We start from the raw sequence: 18,837 nt of genomic DNA on the forward strand, positions 1-18,837 counted from the left end.
TTAACGCCCTTGGAGAAAAACATTGTATGGATAAGCAGAATACCAATATCGATTTGTTTGCACAGGATGCGATTTGTCTTCATGTTTATGATTATTATCACAGGAAGGAACATATGACGATCAGGACATTGCTGGTCACTCTTAAAGAATCAGGACTTTCTCACAGTCTCACATCGTTGTCCACAGTTTTACACAAGCTAGGCTTTCAATGTAAACATTTCTGTGGGCGTAAGCTGATGGTGGAGAGAGAGGATATAGGTGCATGGTGAAACTGGTTTTCAAGGGACACCCATAGTACAAATATCGACGAAGTGGTGTAGCTTGATGAAACGTGGGTCAGTTCTGGTCACGTCAAGCAGGGCTGGGTGGATGACACAGCTAACGAAACAATGGCAATGTCCAATGCCCAATGCCTTCTGGCAAGGGTGGCAGACTTATTTTCCTTCATGCAGACATCTCGCAAGGTTTTCTCCCAAACCGTCTCCTGCTATTAAATCAAAGAAAACATGAGATTATCACAAATAAATGAAGCATATTACATTTACAAAGTGGTTAGAATATTCACTAATATCAAATCTTTGAAAATAATAATGCTCCTTACCATTCAGATGTTGTTGGCAAGGTACCTACCACAACAAACTGAAAGGAGGAAATGATTGACTGGCTTCAGTATCATAATGTCAATGTAAGTGACGACCTGAAAAAGGTGGAGCTTATGGAAAAAAATCTCTCTCCATAGACCACAGTTCCCCCAATAACAAATTGAAGAACTGGCAAGAAACATGAGCACACAGTCGTTACGCTACCACCTTACCACTGCCATTTCAACTAGAAATAATATTGACCCAAACTAAATGTTACACTGCCAGGAATAACTTTTAATTTAGTTTCTCTCCAGTTAACACACTCACAAGAGAAGCTGTCAGGAAAGTCACCACTGAAGATTGGAAGAACGCCATCACACACACACAGAGCACTGTGGAAAGGGCGTGGCAGAATGAAGCTCTGGAAAATTCAGTAGAGGAGATAATTTCAATAAAAGATAAGTGGCAGAGACACTGACACTTCAAGAATCCGTCATAGCAACATCAACGCACTTTTTCCATTATCGTTATAAAAATGGATTACAGGTGGATCCAGCTACATGGTGAGCATGCGTAATTCACATCTTTAAGTGCCTACACAACATAATTAGATAGTCATAAGTTCTGAAATTTCAATAAGGTCTTAATAGCAACTAATTTCAAAGAAAGTTCTCGGAAATTCAGTATGCATCACACAAAATAAATCTTACTGATAACAACATAACTGCTGTAATACAGAGGTCCTCTAATTTGTATTACTTTCATTCTTTCTAAACGACAGAGGTTGGCATATATAAAATACATTTTCCAATCTGTCTCTCATTCTGAAACTATATGGGCACCCAATTAGTAGTTGATGCACAAGCAGACCACTATGCTTCATGATTAACTCAAATTATCTTGCATTAGAGATCTCCGACAGAGTTCTGGTTTTGAAAAGAATATGCATTCTTCAGATTTCATTCCCATAAGGTATTCACTTAACTTCAATAACAAAAACGTTTCCCGTATGTCGAAAATTTGGTTATGTCATGTGAAAATGCACTTTCGTAAACTGCCCTAGTATTGTCTTAATAATTTGTTGCCGCAGACAAAACTAAAATGATAAAGGAATGTAGCTCTTTAAGAACAATGTAATTTCCATATTTATTAAGTGAATAGTTTGCCTGTTTGAGCGAGCTGAATGAAATGTACGAATACGCCTGTATTCTGTGCGGACATGGCAACTCTGTTCTGAGATTTGCTGTGCTCCTGTCGAAGTGTCAATCCTTAAGTGATTTTGGACAGACTATAGGAAACTGACCATTTATGCCCTTATTTAAAGCAGTATTGGAACATACGTAATTGACATATTTTCTAGAGTAATACATATGAAAAAAAGGACCAAGCTCCAAGATTTATTTTAGTTCTTTAACAGACTACAAATTTTAGAATGATGATGACAGAAAGTACAACTAATGTCCAAAAAATGTGCAAGATGAGTAACTGAGCAGTCTGTTCCTCTTGAACTTCCAAAATTTCTTGCTCACTCAACAAATATGACTTATTTATAACAGAATTACAGTACACTGTGAAACCTTATGCCTATACACCCAAAATTACATCAATATGATCATACTGGTTCAGCCATTCACGACAGCACAGCAGCTAATGGGCAACACCAGTCAAGTGCTGCCTCACAAGACATTCCTACATTATTCGCATATGTAATGAGTCCAGTTTTCAAGCAATAGGTGGCTTGGGCATTGAGAAAATCACAGCCGAGCCTATACTATAGCTTTGTCTTTTAAACTCAAAGTCTTGGCCTAAGCTATGTGTGGACTTGGTCTCTAACTGTTAAATGATGACGCCCAAAGTGATTACAATACTTTATAAAAGAATTTGAATTACATGTCTTCATCAATGTAATTTTTTCATGTATTTTACCCACAATAATACACACACATTAAAATGTTTTATAACAACAATAATGGAACTTTCAGGCTGGAACAGCACAAAAAATAAGGGAAAGGCAACCACTCAAATATCGGGGCCTAATATGGGGATAGAACAGAAACATCTAACAGGCAACAGTACTCTCACTAGCTTTCAACCTCTCATTCCTTTTCTAGTAAAAGCTAAACACCCAAGTTCACATACACAACAACACAGACATTACTGAGCATCAATTATTGAAAGCAGTTGTCTGGGCTGATGTAGGAAAGGAGTGATATGGATGGAAGAGAGATGGGAAATGGTAAGGTGAGTCAGTGGGAAACTGGTTAGCCAGAGATTTAAGCTGGAGGATTGCCAGAGTGCAAGGTATGTTGGAGAAAGAATTCTGACCCATGAAGTTCAGAGAAAGTAGTGCTGGAAGGAAGTAACCAAATGGCCTACAAAGTGAAGCAACTGTTGAAGTTTTTCCCGTTGTCGTGTGCAGCATTTTCGGCAACTGATGGTCATGTTTGCAGTTTGCACAGTTTCGCAGAGGCCATTCTTGTGATTAGACGTTTGGTTGTTTGTCAAGCCCACAAAGAATTTTGTGAAGTAATTACAGCTTAGCTGATATCTAAGATAGCTGCTTTCACATGTGGCCCAACCTTTTACTGGATAGGAAATGCCTATGACTGGACTGTGGTAGGAGGTGGTGGGTGAATGTACGGGACAGGTCTTGCACCTGGGCTGCCCACGTGCCACAGTTGCAGGATTAGAATAGATATGATCAAGGGTATATATTTTGGCTCTATCCTTTGTACTCCAGTCATGTCATTGTGGAGCCACTGAGTCATCTGTCAAAAGACTTATCTCTTTATCATTACCCCCTCTTGCCCCCTACCCCAGGCTGCACATGTGAAGGTATGTACTTTTACTCGAAAACTAGAGTGAATACTGTTTCCTGTTACATGTTTCTATGCTCCACAGATCAGTCCGCTACAGGTGAGTCATTGCCTTTCCCTTATTTTCATATGGTTCCATCCAGAAATTTCCATTATTGTTGTACACTGCTGATTCAGCTCTCCTCCTTCCCATATGTCTTTATCTCCATTACTGTCTGGCTTTATTTATCTACAACTCATTGCCCACTTCTTACTCCTTAATGTGTCTATACTTTCCTCTCCTCTGCAGTACCTGCGTTCAAACTACACACCAACTTGCCTCTGTTGCGCTTTTCACAGGCTTGCTTTTGTAATAGCCCACCAGTAGCACAATACTGTAACTGCCTGCTCTTGAACTTTTAATTTCAGTGCTGTTTCTAACATATTCTCCACTATCATCCCGTGCCGCCCAAGTTGATTGTTAGCCGATAATGCATTTTTATTTACATCCTCAAGATATGATTGCATGTGTGTTCCTTCCTGTCACTGCAATGGAACACATCTATTTACAAGTGCACCTGCTGCTTCCTGCTTGTTTCAAACATTTTCCGTCCTTCCTTCTAACTTCCAACATAGCTCTTTCTCTAGTACCTACCATTTATTTCCATTATAACAGCCTAATCGTACATTTTCACTCTCCTATTTTCAATCTTTTTTAACTATTTTTTCAATCACTCATTTTGTCTCCCAAGCATCACAAATCCTTGCTCACTCTATATTTGACAGTTTCAGAAACTCTCCTTTACCCTTGCAAAACTCCAACCACCTTTTTCTGAGATCTTGTCTGAGCCATAGTATCCTAAGTAACGGGCTTACTATTAAAATTAGCATCTCAGGCAGTCACCCAAGCTACTACAAAACATTTATCTTTTCCAATTCCATCAGTCCTTCACCCTCACCAAACTGGTCTTTATAATCATACAATCCAAGCTCAGACCATACTTTACTGCCTCTACTCCTTTCATAAAAACCTTTTATTCTGTAACTTCAACCTCCTGAATACCATCATTACAATAGAAACTTTTGCCCATCAACAGTTGGAACAGCACTCCCAGAGACATCTGGGGAAGCTGTCCCAGCTATTATTGTCTTACAGGATAACTTACAGCCAACAAAGAGCCTACTTCTCTGGCCTAGCTGACTTACTCTGACTTCCACATCCCCAAAGACTTCCTCCACCCTCCATGAAACATCCATCCCAAAACACTGTTGCCAACCTTTCTGCCCAACATTCTGACCCCTGCAGAAGTCTCATTACTTTCTAAATGCATCATCTTTATCCTAAAACCTAAGTTCAACCATGATGGACTTATAAAGGACCTTGCTTCCTTTACTTATTCTCTGCAGTGGAAACGTTTCATGACCACTTCCCCTACTGTTTGCAGCCAACCAAAACCCCACACAGAACATTTTTTGAAACAGTTCTAACCTCCATACAACTGTGAATCTCCTTCCCTTACACCCACTCATCACCTGTTAATATTTCAAGCATTCCTCATTTCTATCCTGGCCTAACTTCCTTTCCTAAATCCCTCCCGAGTGAGTTCAGCATCACTCCTAAAAAACACACAATTGTCCCTAATCTGAAAACCAATCCAGACATTATCATACTTTCCACAGACAAAGATTTCACCAAAGCAGTTATGAATCATAGTGACCATTTGGCTGAGGGTCTCTGTCTACATTTGCATACCACCTTACAACCATGATCCCATCCCCAGAAGTCCAACATGACCTCTGGCAGCTCCTCAAGGCCTTAGGTCAACCCTAAAACCTGACACCTGAATACATCATCTCCCTCCTCACACATGTAATCCCACACACTCCTACTCTTTACCTATGTCCCAAACTCCACAAGCACTACCCCACAGGCCTCCATACAGGTCGCCCCATTGTGGCTGGGTACAACACTTTCACAGAACAAACCTCTACCTTTGTTGACTAGCACCTCCAAACTATGGTCCGTAACTTCCCATACTACAGTCAAGACACTACTCACTTCCTCCACTACCTTTCCACAGTTCCTGTCCTATCACCACCACACTGCTTGGTGGTCATTGTAGATGCATAGAGCACTTGTACACCAGCACCCCCATACCCATGGTGTTATTACTATAGAATACTACCTTTCCCAAAGTCATCCTAACACAAAACCTACCACCTCATTTCTAACCCTCTTAGCTATCCATATCCTGACCCACAATTATTTCAATTTAAAAGGCAAAATCTACAAACAAATCTGAGGTGCTGCTATGGGTACATGGAAGGCACCATCTACACCAGCTTTTTTATGGGTCATTTGGAGGAATCCTTCCAATCCAATCAACATTTAAAACCCCTTGCCTGGTTCAGATTCATTAATGACATTTTCAGGATCTGGAGTCACAGCAGTGACAATCTTTGCCTTTTCCTCCATAACCTCAGCATCTAATCGCAAATCCACTTCAGCCGGTCCTTCTCAACTCAATGAGTGACCTTCTAGATAATGATCTCTGCCTCTCAGATGGCTCCACAAATACATCTGTTCATATCAAGTGCACCAACAGTACCTCCACTTTGATAGCTGTCACTCATTCCATGTTAAAAGACCTCTTCCTTACAGCCTCACCACCCATGGGTATAAAATCTGCAGTGGATGGGCATTGTCTAAATATACAGATAACCTTTTCAGAGCCTTTACAGACAGACAATATCCAATCAAGTTCATCCATATCAGATCTGCCATGTTATCTTCTCCTCTGCATCTACATCTACATCCATACTCCACCTGACGGTGTGTGGCAGAGGGTACCTTGAGTACCTAAAGTACCTCTATCGGTTCTATTGTTCGTGGAAAGAAGGATTGTCGGTATGCCTCTGTGTGGGCTCTAATCTCTCTGATTTTATCCTCATGGTCTCTTCGCTAGATATACGTAGGAGGGAGCAATATACTGCTTGACTCTTCGGTGAAGGTATGTTCTCGAAACTTCGACAAAAGACCGTACCGAGCTACTGAGCGTCTCTCCTGCAGAGTCTTCCACTGGAGTTTATCTATCATCTCCGTAACGCTTTCGCGATTACTAAATGGTCCTGTAACGAAGCGCCCTGCTCTCCGTTGGATCTTCTCTATCTCTTCTATCAACCCTATCTGGTACGGATCCCACACTGCTGAGCAGTATTGAAACAGTGGGTGAACAGGCATACTGTAACCTACTTCCTTTGTTTTTGGATTGCATTTCCTTAGGATTCTTCCAATGAATCTCAATCTGGCATCTGCTTTAATGACAATCAACTTTATATGATCATTCCATTTTATATCACTCCTAATGCGTACCGCCAGACAATTTATGGAATTAACTGCTTCCAGTTGCTGACCTGCTATATTGTTGCTAAATGATAAGGGATCTTTCTTTCTTTCTTTGTATTCGCAGCACATTACACTTATTTCTGACACCAATAAATCTGTTAACCAACCGTCTTCTGATGCCCGAGTATTACTCTGGCCTTGAAAAGCTAAACCATATTGTAAAATATCATGGTGGAGTCTTGCTATCCATTACATTTTTTCTATTCCCAAAGATAAGCAAAGTGTTTTTGCTAATTTTTATCTTGCTTTCAACACATGTATCATTTGGCATGTGGCACATGGCCATATTATGAAAACGAAGGGTTGCTACTCATCATATAGTGTAGATGTTGATCTGCAGATAGGCACAACAAAAAGACAGTCAAACAAGTGTGCTATCAGTCAAAAAGACCTTCATCAGAATTAGACAAAACACACACACACACACACACACACACACACACACACACACACACACACACACAGCGACAGTCTCTGTAGTTTGTGTGTGTGAGTTGTGTTTGTGGTCTAATTCTGGTGAAGACATTTCTGGCCAAAAGCCCTCTGGTTTGACAGTCTTTTTGTTGTGCCTATCTGCAAATCAACACCTCTGCTATATGGCGAGTTGCAATCTATCATTTTCATATTACCACTATTCTATCCCAGATTTTTCACTGTTCGATTTTACACCTACATGACAGATTCAGATGGACTCATGCACAGAATTGATTGATGTATGCTGTTGAAGATTCTGAAAGATACTGGTATAGATTGGAGGGACCGGAGGTTTATAAAGCAACTCTGTATGAAATAGAAAGTGGTAGTTTGAATAGAGAAATATGAAACTGAAGTGGTGTCTATGTTGCTGTACGTCACCAACACTTTCCAATAAATATACTGAAAAGCTGACTAATAAGACACAGGAAAAATGAAAAGGACTTGTAGCAGGAGGAGAAAGAAACAAAAACCATCAAAGTACATTGATGATATGACTGTGCTAGCAGAAATGACAGAAGAGCTTCAGGTAATCATGAAAAATATTCTAAATATGTATAATGTGCTTGAAATGAAAGTGAACATTCGCAAGACACAGTTATGAGAATGAGAAAAGAAGATGAATGATTAATATATCACTAGATGGAATGGTATTAGAACAAGTTCAGTCATTCCAGTATTTGACAAGTGTGATAATGCCTACTGGGAGGTGTACAGAGGAAATAAGAAACACTACCTCCACAGGGAAGAGAACTTTCAGAAGACTGAAAGGTTTGCCGACAGCTAGAAGCAACCCCATCACACTTAGAAAGACATTCGTCAAATTCTTTGAGTGGAGTCTTATGGTTATCAAATTGTGAACAGACAGACACAAAGAATAAAGTTTTGAGTTATGGTCATGGAGAAGAATGGAGAAAGTGAATGAATCAACAGAATGAGAAATAAGGAGCTGCTAAGCAGGGTCTATTATCATAGAATCATGGAGAGAAATGTACAAGGAAAAAAGGAGAGAGGAAGAAGGAAGTTTGGAATGCTAGTTGACATGAAGAGAGGAAGAAGTTACAAATAAATGAAGGAGAATTCTTATGACAGAGATATGGAGGATAGCCAGTTGATATCCATCCGAGGACTGATTTAATGAATGAAGAAGCCTTAAACAAAAATCTCAAGATCTTATTTAGACTTATCACTCAAGTTTTTATTTTGGTTGTTCTGTTTACACTGATGTAATTAGTTTTCATTAGGGCATTAATAATTAGTAATTACAATTAATGTGCTGGTAATACAGTTCAGAAAATGCAAAACCCTATGAGCTCATCAATATATTTGGGAAAGCTGGCCTACAGATTCGAAGCTTAACATTCGGACTTTCCAGTACCACATTTTAAATTACCTAAAACTAATTATGTTCCAAAAGGATTAAACTTAAAAGTTCCAAGTCACTGCCAATTGCAGATTTTGCCCTAGCTGCTGTTAGATTCTGACTTTCTACTATCATCTTTTGGTAACTTAATTTTTCTGTACAGTATGATGTACAGTACTAATTAATAATTTATATTACTTGATATAGCTCTTCGGTTGCACAGGTAAAAATTTCAATCTTTACCTAGGTTTCAACTGCTCTAAGGCAGCCTTCATCAGAAGTAAAAAAAAAAATTTACATTACCTATAACAGAGTTTTGGAAAAATATAAAAAAATTATTAAATAAAACATATATAATAAAATTACATCATAGCTAACTGCTACGGTACAGTGGAGAAAGAAAGCATACTTACAGAGAGTAAATAGTTATGAAATGGTTTAGAGCAACAGTGCTCACGTTAAAGATAAAAATATATTTGTACATATAATGCAACTTCAGTAAGACGCGCCGCTAAGGGTCGCGTGTGCAGCCGGCACTTTAAGCAGCATCAGACTGACAAGCGTGCGCGCCGTCGATGTTAGCAAGTCGACACCTTGTACCGCGCCATCTAGTGTTGAATGCTTGTAATTTACAGTGACAACAGCTGTCAGAAGCATTGGAACAGGAGTGCACGTAATGTGCTGATTACATTATGTCAGATAGTATGTAACAGATCGAAAGTTGAACAAAATATTATACTGTAAAACCAAGAGAGAGAACAATATTTAAGGCTACAGTACAGGAAGCATAATAGCAACATTCCGCGTTAAGTGATTTTAAGCAAGGGCTCTACACCATCAAAGAAATTTTTATCGTGTAATTGTAACTGCTCATTGAGGATTAAATGGTCGTTACGGGAAAAGTGTTTGAAAATTTCCAACTGTTCAAGAATATTCAGTCTGAAGCCTTTCTTTTCTGTATGTAAGATACTAATATCATGAACATCTTTATGCTTGTGTCCTGTGATAAGAAGGTGCTCAGCGAATGACAAATTATGTAAGTTCCAACCTTTTTTCACTAATAGATGCTCTTTAAATCTAATCGAAAATGCTCTTCCAGTCTGTCCTATATAATAAGCTGAGAAAGTGTCACAGGTGATTTTATAAACACCTGAGTTTTGCAGAGGCTTGCAAAGTCTTGGTTTTAAATTATGGATAAGATTATTTTTGAGAGAGTTGTTTGTAGAGAAAACTATGTTGCAGCCATATTTATTTTTAAGGAGACGTTGCAATCTGTAGGTTATTGGCCCTAAATACGGTAAAGAGAAGTATTTCTTCAAATCGCTAGGCTCGTCAATAGTGATCCCAAGCATGGTAATTCTGTTATTGGTTTTCTGTCTGAAGACATCATCTACTATATTTGGTTTGTAACCATTATTAACTGCAATGGTTTTAATTAGATTCAATTCGGTTTTTAAATTTTCAGAGGACAAAGGGGTAGAGATTGCTCTATGAACAGCAGAGTGAAAAAATGCTTTTTTGTGAGATTGTGGGTGTGTGGAACAGCCTTGCACGTCAGAAAAAGAATCGTTACGAAAAATATTGAAAGATATTTTGCCATTCACTATTGTCAAAGTTAAGTCTAAATAATTAATAACTTCAGGAATTAATAATTTCACATAATTTACTCCGGTATGTAATATGATGCTCAAACAGGTAAACAAGGGGATCCACTCTGTGAAACAATAATAACGTCTATGTATATTTTCTGAATTTCTTACCAGCAACATAATCTATAATCCAAAATTCTACTGGTTCTTGTAGTACATTAGTACATCAAAAACAGTACATTCCAGCCTAGGACATCTGTAAAGCATTATTTAGTATTCAATTTATTCTTACAGCTGACTATAAGTAGTCAGACATCACCCAAACTGGGCATTTCAGTTAGACAGCCCATGAATAAAATCTTCAACACGTGCAATCTTGGTGTTTGTTCAGGCCACGATCACTTGGTTTAATATGCAAAAATACACGTACTGACAACAGTGAGACTCACTAATATTAATATTTAAAGATTTAGAGTACCTCAAATTAAGAGACTTATTAACTAAACTGTATTGTGATCAGTAACCATGTGGAATGTTATTGTCATTGGAACAAGTGATTGTTGGGACATGATGATTCTCATTATGGGCTGACGTAATTGACCTATCGTAGTGTAGTCTTATCAAGTAAATTATTACGGGACAGCGTCAATTGCAAAATGTGACTTTTTATGTAACTGTGAACTGTGTTTTGTGTCACCATAAAATAATTAACTACAACTGTAAGTGCTGATCTCGTTCTGTGCACTAACAAGTTTTTATAATTATAAACTGATCATCGTTCTGCTATAGATGAATGGTTGCCATTCCCTTATTTTATGTAAGCTTTATGAAAATTTACCTGCAGCTGCTAATAATGAGTTAGTCCACAGGTGGTGTTCTTGTAAATGTGAATGTCATGACTGAGGTAATGTTGAGTACAACTGACGCCATTAATTTTTTCTTTTTAACCACAGTTAGAGCAAAAGTTTCATCACGAAGTTCAGAAGTTTGCTAAGTAAACAACTGCTTGGTAGTTAAGCTCACACAAAATTCTGTCCAGCAAATACAACAGAGCTGAAAGTGGTCATGTCATATACTGTCTCTGCTGTAATTTTTGGACAACATTTAGTGTGAGCATAATCACCAACCTGCTGGCCACTCAAAAGGATGACTACCACCATACTGTGGCCCCATAACCAGAGTTGGTCATCTACAGGCTGAATACACTGCTGAGCACATGTTCAGTTTCAATGGCTGCTCCCCAACTCATATCATCTGGATCCTTCTCTCCAACAACAGCTTATCTGAATTACACATATGGTACACTTCCTTCAATACCAGAATCTTCTTGGCATCAATCTCCAGTAGCTCCTGTTCCAAACCTACCTCCACAACTGCCCAATGATCCTAATTTCATACATTCCACTCTCACTGCCTGGTCTCCACATTCCCCCCTCTTTCTCTATTCTATCTCCCCCTTTTAATCCATTTATCCTCACCATCATCCTCACCATCATCATCATCATCATCATCATCATCATCATCATCATCATCATCATCATCGCTTCCTTTCACCCCCTGTCCACTCAACCCAACACAAATCCTAATATCAGTTGAGCTGCAGTTCTTGCACAATATGCTGAACATTTGGTCAGTTTTTACCTTTCTCCCTACATTATTATGGTTGCAAAAATATGGAACACCAAAAACACAACACATTATCATACCTAAAATAGTGTAGGAAAACCATTGGCATACACAACAGCTTCCAGTCATATCGGAATGGATAAGTACAGGTCCTGTATAGTTTCCAAGGGAGTCTTATACCATTCTGCCTGCAAAATAGTGGCAAGTTCAGTAACAATTTCAGAGGTGAATAGTAATCACGCACACTTCTCTCCAAAGAGACCACAAAGATTCAATACTATTGAGATCTGGTGACTGTAGTAGCCAAGAAAGATGTGAAAATTCATCCTCACAAAATCTGTCCTGGACGAAGCGAACTGTGGGAACAGGAGGTCCTGTCATCTTGGAACACTGTATCACCACTGAGGAATAAATAATGTACCATGGGATGGACCTGATCAGCCAACATGGTCACATAATCTTTGGCAATAATGCGAGACTCAAGAACTCATGAACATGTAGCAAGTGTGCCTTTCCCTCTCTCCGCCAACCCCATCTCCCATCCCTGCCTCCAAAATTGCCATCTGTAAATTACTAAGTTAGTTTAATATGCTATAAAACAATGTTTTTCTTGTAGAAGTCCAACAACCATGGATACTCTTTGCCTCTAGATTTTCTGAAAATGTAGTGTCAGAATCGCTGGTATTAATATATGTATACCTGTAAGCATATATTAATTAAACAAACCTGTTTGCAAACTTCAACTGCAAGTTGTAAAAATGTATTGCTAATCACCGTCGCTTTCTGTTTTTTAGTGTGTGTGTATGATAACTCCGAATCAACAAGAGCAAACATAGATCTCAAATGTGAGTGCCACAGGTCCCAGTTCGAGGCATAGGCAGCACCCAAAACATCACTTCTTGAGGCTCCAGCTGGATGATGGAGACGAACTTGCAGCAAAAGAAATTCCACAACCAAATTCTGAAAATCAAACACAATAACGGACATATACATAAAAAATATGAACTGATAACATGAAGGCTAGAGAAAGGCATCCCATGGTCAAAATATAGTACCTATATTTCCTTTCTTACTCCATAAATCAAGAAATGGGTACAAAATAAAATGCACTAAAAGAAAAAAAATCACAACACATAAAATTAATTAATGTAGAGTAATAAAATTTCATGAATAAACTTTTCTAGGCAACATACTTAAGTGATTAACATTGCAAATGTAGAATGCTGGTACATTAATATCCAGCGTAACATCCAAAATGTTGAGCTCCAGCATGCAAACGTTCATGCACTGTGTCGAACAGGTGCTGGGTGTCAGTCTATGGGATGGAGTTCCATGCCTGTTTCATATGGTGGGGTAATTTGGGGATGGTTAATGATGTTTATGGATGATGCTGGAGTTGTCGTCTGATGATGTCCCATATGTACTCAACTGGAGACAGATATTGTGATCAAGCAGACCAAGGCAACATGTTGATATGCTGTACAGTAAGCTGGATTGTAACAGCTGTATGTGAGTGAGCATTATCCTGTTAGAAAGCAACTCCATGATTACTGTTCATGAATGATAGCACAATATATCTAACCACCAGGTAGATGTACAAATTTGCAGTCAGGATGTATGAAATAACAACGAGAGTGCTCCTGCTGACATATCAAATTGCACCCCAGACCATAACTCCAGGAGTAGGTCCAATGTGTGTAGCATCCAAACAGGTTGGCAGAAAGCCCCCAACTGGCCATCTCCTGACCAACACATGGGCATCACTGGTACTGAGGCAGAGCCAGTGTTCATCAGAAAACACAACAAACCTCCACCCCGCCCTGCAATGAGCTCTCACATGACACCACTGAAGTCACAAATGGCGGTGGTTTGGGTCAGTGGCACATATGCTACAGAGTGTCTGGCTTGGAGCTGTTCTTCAAGTAACTGATTTGTATCTGTTAGTTGTGTCAGTGTGTTGCCAACTTTTGATCAAATTGCTGCTGCAAGTGCAGTACTAGGTACTAGAGCTATAACTGAATACAATTGTCTTCAGTCTCAGACATGTCACATGGCCATCCAGAGCACAGTCTTCTTGTGACTGCACATTCTCGTGACCGCAGCTGCCACCAATCACATATAGTCTACATTCCTGCCAAATCTTTCCGCAACTATTACACGACCTCATTCAAAATCAGTGAAGCGTTGATAATGGTGTCTTTGTCACCTTAAAGGCATTCTTGACTAACATCAGCTCATCACGTCCAATCTCCAAGGTAACTAATGTTCAAGACTGTTACAGCACTTATTTAAAGCATCACTACTAGTGCAACTCTTACATGACTGGTGTGAAACATGAATAAACACCATCTTTCATATGTAGAAACATGGCTACTGACTTGTTTACGTGGCACAATTCCTTTATGGAGTTGCAATTTTTTTTTTTTTTGTGTGTGTCAGTATATATTGTGCAAAGTGTATAAGGTGTTCCTTGTTTCATTTTTGTCAGTATATATGATGCCAATAAGTCCTTTTATCAAATTATTTATCTGTGATTGCAACAAAAAATTGATTTACCTATTTACACATATATGAAACAAATTAATTAGACCAGACACTAAGTTACTGATGATCAAGTTTAGTAACATTGTTCCACTATTAGAATTTTTTTCATAAATAGTAATGTCAAAAAAATCTAATCGTCACTTCTGAAGGTGGTCAACTGAAAGTCTTCAAAGTGACTGGCAGTAGATTTTCATCAACATTGCCATTTTAAGTAACCTTCATGGACTACAACAGCTACTTTTATGGATTAATTAATTTTTTATAAATAGTTTAAACAAGAGAAGAGGAGTCTTTTATCTTAATACCAAAAAATAGCACTATAAAACAACATTCTTTCTACAGTCTACTAGCATTCAAAAGCTTATGCTCATAAAACCATAAAGTTATTCTTCTGAAACCAGAACAGAGAAAATAGGAAATGTTATTAAACCTATGAACCCAAAAAATTATGAAGGGTGCATTCACAATGATTCAGAATGAACTTCTACTCTATTTATCTCTCTTTCATCCTTTTATCATTCCAATTATGCTTATTCTATACTTACTGTTGACTTCATTTTCAAGAGACTGACAATGATCGGCTCCTCTCTCAAATTCTTCACTTTTGTGTGTCCTTTTCTTACCTACAAATGTCCTCCTTTTACCTACAAACATAGAGTTTTTCATAAGCTATCCATCAGTTTTTGGTCTCTGTGTTTGCTATCACAGAAGAAACCTCTACAACATTCATTTCTCTTCTTTACTATATTTCACTTCTATTAAATTATCCTCATCACTTTTACATACCCCAATAGTTTTTGGTTACAAGTCATTCTATCACACATGCTTTCCTTTTAACTTTACTATATATCATATTCTTCATTATCATCTTTATTCTCTTGAATTTCAACATACCATCCATATTTTTAGCTGGGTATGGTTTACATTCCTTTGTTTGATTTCTACATATTTGTTTGAACATGATGAAATCCAGTTGATAATTTTATATCCCTTGTGTTCTTTTACAAATGTACCTTACTTCACTTAAGTTTCATTTCTTCTTTCAGCCCAATGAAATTGTGCTTTCATTTTTCTTGTGGAATGGAGCATTAAGTGTCCCCCTATGAATTTCCCTGCCTTTTTGCTATTTTATTAGTTTCACTTCTCCTTATATATTTCCTCTAATTGATCATAGTTACTTTCTGCCACTGGTTGATAAACTGGTGCAATGACTGATGGTACTGGTTTAATTTTGATCCCAAAAATAATAATTTCATCATTACATTTTCCAGAAAACTCATTCTGTAGCCCACCTTTACATTCATATTGATACCAAACTGCTTAGCTTTATTCATTGATAGCAATACTGCCATCCACATAAAAACACAGACCCAAGAACTGTTTTATTTGCTGTACTTATTAGCAAATTAGTGTTTTCACATGTAAAGGCAAGTTTTGATTTTTCATGAAAACTTTTCAAAATTGTCCATTTTGAAACTACCCATAATTTTATGAGATGATAGAACACATACTCATTCCCATAGTTCTGCAGAAGAAACATGTCAATTTCAGTGTGATAACAACACAAATACACAGCTGAAAGCAGTACTATTAATTAAAATTTAAAAAAAAAACAACAAAAACAAAAAAACAAGTATACTGAAAAATGAAGGTTAGATATATTTCTTGTGACATCAATAGCAATTTTAGAAACAAAATCTCTACTTTTTAATGAAAATCACTAACTATAGTATTTTTTTAGCTTGCATAGATAATTACAAAAGTTGTCCTAAGACAAGAAGAAAGTAGCACACATAATATTACCTTCTCTTTGGATAATTTGTCATACAGATGTAAAACACGAGGAACTATCATTTCACCAAGGTGACAGACTGCCATACGGCACTCTTTTCCAATCTGCAGAAGGAAAACATTCATCAGGACTTTAAGACTGTACAAATAGTACAGCAAAAATACAAAAATTGCACTTTTAAATACCTCCAAACACATAGAAGTAGCTAGGCGGAGAAAGGCTTCTTGCGTTCCAACTGATGATTTCAAAAAATTATCATCCAAAAATGCTTCAGCAAGTACTGAAAACCTGTTTATGACAAAAGCAATGATAGAGAGTATTACAAATCACAGAATACATGAAAACAATCAATTGTTAATAATATAATATAAAAGGAAAGGTAGAAAAATCGACTCACCAAGTGGCAGCAGGGGAATACACATACACACAAAAGGTTTTAACTGTTACAAGCCAGTGGCTCTTTCTTGTGGCAGAGAGTTGAAGGGAAAGGGAGAGGGGTTAAGGAAAAGGGCTGGAGAGGTTTAGGAAAAGCAGTACAGTTCAGAAAAGTCACCCAGAACCCCAGGTCGGGAGCACCCACCAAACGTTTACCTGCCTTAGTTGATCAACGCCTGCAACCCACAGTAAAAAGACTTCTGCCCTATATTAAAGACACCAACCATTTCCTATATCGTCTGAAATCCGTGCCCGTCCCACTCTCACCACAAATCTTGCTTGTCACCACTGACGCCATTTCCCTCTATAAGAACATTCCCCATGTACATGGTCTGCCTGCTGCTGCTGAACATTTCCTCAGTCAATGCCCATCTGATTTGAAGCCTATGACATCCTTCTTCCTCACCTTAATTAACTTATACAAACAATTACTTCAGCCATACAAACAGATCAGGGGAGTCTTTTCTGGGACCCACAAAGCCTTCAGGCCCTAGTTTTGTTCAGGTACATTGATGACATCTTTGCCATATGGATTCATGGTGAGATTGACCTATTAAGATTCCTGGAATCTCTAAATACCATCTCCCAATTAAATACCACATGGTTCTATTCCGAATACCAAGCCACTTTCCTAGATGTTGATCTTACCCTCACCAGAGGCCAGCTACACACTTCTGTCCACATCAAACCTACTCACAAACATTACTACACACATTTTGACAGTTCCCATCCTTTCCACGTCAAACATTCCCTCCCATTCAAAGCAAATGTATCTGTTCATATGCAGACTCTTTACAGAAACACATCACCGCTCTTACTTCAGCCTTCACTGAGTGTAATTATCACAGCAGCCTAGGCAGCCTAGTAGAAAAGCATATTTCCCAGGTAATCACATCCAATCCTGGTACTGCTGATCGCTCCAAAAAATCACCTTCAGAGCACACCTCTCATCACCCAGTTTTACCCTGTTCTTAAGTATATCAATCAGCTACTTCGACAAGGCCATGACTTTCTAAAATCATGCCCTGAAACGCAAACCACTCTCTCTGAGAATTTGCCGACCACATCTAGAATAGCTTTCCATCGACCTCCCAATCTTCACAACACCCTTGTCAGACCCTATGCTCCTTCTGCACCCATCTCCCTACTCTATGGCTCCTATCCCTGTGAACGTCCCCACAGCAAGATTTGCCCTGTGCATCCTCCTATCACCACCTACACCAGTTCCAGCCCTGTAACTGGCAAAACATAAACTATCAAAGGGAGAGCACCTGAGAAAGGACATGTCATATACCAGTTGTTATGTAAACAACTGTTCAGCCTTTTTCATCGGCATGTCTGTCAGGATGAATGGACATAGTCAGAGGGTGTGTACAGGCAACACACAGTATCGTGTTGCAGAGCATGCTGTACAACATGACAGTCATGACCTCAGTGCCTGTTTCACCACATCCGCCATCTGGATTCTTCCCCAGACACCAGTTTCTCAGAACTCAACAGGTGGGAACTAGCACTAATTCCTTCTATCTCACCATTTTTTCACAGTAACTTGACTCGTCTATTTTATGTCGTCCCCCCTACCGCCTCTGCTACATACAATGCACTTAGCTTTTCACTTTTATTAACTCATGCATGATGTTTTAGTAGTGATCTCTGTTTTGCATATTACCCTGTCTTCCACTTTTCAGCTCTCAGATTTTCAAATCTTGTTCGGTGCAATCAGTCTTCCCTTCTTATCCCATCCTGTAAGTCTCCCCTGACCCAGGGTTCTGGGTGGCTTTTCTGAACTGCCCCCCTTTCCCTAAACCTCTCCAGTTCTTTTCCTTCACCCCTCTACCTCCCCCTTTAACTCTTCTGCCAGAAGAGGGAGCCACTGACTCTGAAAGCTTGTAATAGTTATACCCTTTAGCGTGTGCATGTGCGTTGTGTGTTGTGTGTGTGTTTTCCCCTGATGCCGCTTGGTGAGAAGATTTATCTATCCATTTAAATCACAGAATATGTTGAACGTAAGTTAATAATTAAAAGTATGCTTTAGGTTTGCAGATGAGCTGACAATTACATTTTTCTTGTCCAGTTCCTCAGAGAACTGTATTGTATATGCTCTGTGCTCAAATTTCAGACAGATTATGAACCCAACAACATACTATCACTCAAAGTATCCAGAAAACTCAGAAGTCTCACTTTTTATCTTTTGATTGATCCTTACAAGGACAAGCTAAAAATTTCTCA

The 18,837-nt window shown here is 38.6% G+C and overlaps 1 protein-coding gene across 3 annotated transcripts in view; it reads right to left on the bottom strand.

Moving 5' to 3' along the window:
• Nucleotides 1-18,837, bottom strand: part of LOC126328921 (serine-protein kinase ATM) — a 458,551-nt gene that overhangs the window by 350,856 nt on the left and 88,858 nt on the right. For all 3 annotated transcript variants that reach the window (XM_049996079.1, XM_049996081.1, XM_049996080.1), the window contains exons 7-9: nucleotides 16,359-16,461; nucleotides 16,185-16,277; nucleotides 12,564-12,797 (exon numbers count right to left, since the gene is read on the bottom strand). In XM_049996079.1, coding sequence (XP_049852036.1) covers nucleotides 12,564-12,797; nucleotides 16,185-16,277; nucleotides 16,359-16,461 — 430 coding nt within the window. The remainder of the gene's footprint in view (nucleotides 1-12,563; nucleotides 12,798-16,184; nucleotides 16,278-16,358; nucleotides 16,462-18,837) is intronic.

Source organism: Schistocerca gregaria, chromosome 2 (assembly GCF_023897955.1).
Source record: "Schistocerca gregaria isolate iqSchGreg1 chromosome 2, iqSchGreg1.2, whole genome shotgun sequence".
NCBI lineage: Eukaryota > Metazoa > Arthropoda > Insecta > Orthoptera > Acrididae > Schistocerca > Schistocerca gregaria.